The 2,500-nt window shown below is 29.0% G+C and overlaps 1 protein-coding gene across 1 annotated transcript in view; it reads right to left on the reverse strand.

Annotated features, from left to right (window-relative positions):
- Positions 1-2,500, reverse strand: part of LOC102679599 (putative fatty acyl-CoA reductase CG5065) — a 10,628-nt gene that overhangs the window by 7,859 nt on the left and 269 nt on the right. The window contains exon 2 of the mRNA XM_031513906.1: positions 2-215. Within this exon, the coding sequence (XP_031369766.1) occupies positions 2-215 (214 nt within the window). The remainder of the gene's footprint in view (position 1; positions 216-2,500) is intronic.

The following is a 2,500-nucleotide window of genomic DNA, read 5'->3' on the forward strand; positions in this document are numbered from 1 at the left end:
TGCTCGTCACTACTACCACAGTTTGAACTCGCGACGATTGTTTGGAGAATCGAAATATCTCGTCGCATGGGCCCCCGGCGTGGAACACCACGCTCACGTTTCTCAACAGCTCCTTGTCCCTCTTGCTAATACCGAAATCGTTGTACGATAAATTACCCTCCAATGCTTTCACTCGCGAAAGAGCGTTCGGATCCTCTTGTCTCAATCTCTCGAATCTGTAACAGATAAACGGACGAGAAATAGAGTCGTTTGATTGGATCCTGGCCAAGATTTATCTCTCTTTGAAGATGTGCAGATTTTTATGGATGTAAATACTTTTGCGATAAGTGGAAATAATTTTTTTCATGTGTGTGTGTATGTGTGTTTTTCTTTATGCAAAATTTGAATTTTTATGAAATGAAAGTTGGATAGAGATTTGCATTATTCTTTAAATATTGGGTTTATATAATACGAGTTATTTGTTTCGTTATTAATTTAAATTTTGCATAAATATTTATTCAATTTAGAAATTATATTTCAAAATTGTATATGTTATATAAGTTTTCCTTATTTTCACTTATTAGAAATTTTCAGTTCAAAATACACCATTTATTCGATGTATATACCGTGACCAAGTGGAGTTTCCGCAATTACTGGTATCACTGACAATCTTCCATAACTGCTTTTAGTCTATTACATAGACTAGGTTTATTATCTTATTACACGATAATTGATCTATTATATCATGTCAACGATTTATTCTCGATGTACTCTTATTCCTTTATAAATCAAAAACAGCTAAATACATATCTGCATATAATTACGTATAATTTCTTTAGCAAGTGAATTCACATTGAATCATTTGATTATGATTTATTGCTCGAAGTGATGAGCGAATTTTCAACATAAGACGTGTAATAACAACCGGTTTTGCTCAGTTAATATAAAGCAAAGAAAACGTGTTAATGAAAGTAAATTTCTCCGGTTGCGAGTGCAGTCGAATTTTTTCGTATGTGCTTTATGCGTGCATATACAACATGTATATTATCTTACTTTCATAATTATACATTTGCTTCATATTTATTTAATATTTTTGCAATTTAAAGAGTTTTTTTAAGAGCAAATGATAGAAAAATGCGATAATATATTTATATATGGTAAAATTGTAAAACCATTTGAGGATTTAAATTCACAAAGATGTATCGTCAAATTTAAACAGGCAAGCTTTTCACTCTTTTCATTCATATTCTGAATTAATTATTATCGAATAAATTTTTTTTTGTTCAAATTTATTAATATTTCGTGATTCGAAATAAATCTCATCAGAAAGATTTTTTTACTTTTTATCTCTATTACGTCGCGAATTTCATTCATCCTCGATAATATTAACTCGAATGTTTAATCGAACAAATTGACAATGAGCATGCGTTTAGCCAACAATGCGCAACGAGAGACTAATCCGTCATTCTGTCTAATGAAACGTTAATTAGAATGGAAGACTATAATACCTAACGAATTAAAATCAGACCATCTAACGAATATGATATAGCTAATGATAACGTAACAACGATAAGCGAATAAAAATAAGCCAATTAATCATTATTAATAATTATTAAATTAAAAATATTGATATATAGAAATCTTGCGTAACAACATCGCGTTTACGAAAGAGGGCAAACAATATCTTGAAATACGATGAAAAATAATCTTGATTTCCAATATCTTTCGAATAACGAGGAAAAGGTGTTCTCGATCATACTATTTCACAGTGATGAAAAAAAGATTCTTTCCTTCAATTTTAATATCTGCTACGACGAAGAAAAAAAAGGGTATTCTGTCGTCGGGGTTCCTCTCATCAATTCTAATATCTTCTAATAAAAAAAAAAAAAGATATTCTCGATTCTATTAACTTACCGCGATGAAAAAAAAAGATATTCTTGAAGAAAAATTCGTGATATTCTTTTCTCATCGATTCTAATATCTTTTAACTCTGACACTCTCGATTACCTTACAGTGGCGAAAGAATGATATTCTTGATTCTGTCTTCTTTCAACTCATCTGTCTAATATCTTTTATAAGGGGAAAAAAAATACCTTCTACTATTTTACTATAGCAAAAATATTCTTGATTTTTTTCTCATCGATTCTAATATCTTTTATTCTGACACTCTCGATTACTTTACCATAAAAAAATGATATTCTTGATTCTGTTGTCTTTCCATTTATTATAATATCTTTTACAACGAAAAAGAAAAAAAATATCTTCGATTCTAATATCGTCAATTCTAATATCTTTTACAACGAAAAAAAAGAAAAGGATATCCTCGATTCTAACATCGTCAATAATATCTTTTATTTTTTTTAAAAAAAAGTTTCTTTATAAAAAAAACACTCTCGATTATCTTATTACGGCGAAAGAATGATATTGATTCTATTGTCTTTCCATCTGTTATAATATCTTTTACAAAGAAAAAGAAAAGAAAAAAATATCCTTGATTCTAATATCTTCTATTTAAAAAAAA

This window comes from Apis dorsata, unplaced genomic scaffold (genome assembly GCF_000469605.1).
Source record: "Apis dorsata unplaced genomic scaffold, Apis dorsata 1.3 scaffold_796, whole genome shotgun sequence".
Lineage (NCBI taxonomy): Eukaryota > Metazoa > Arthropoda > Insecta > Hymenoptera > Apidae > Apis > Apis dorsata.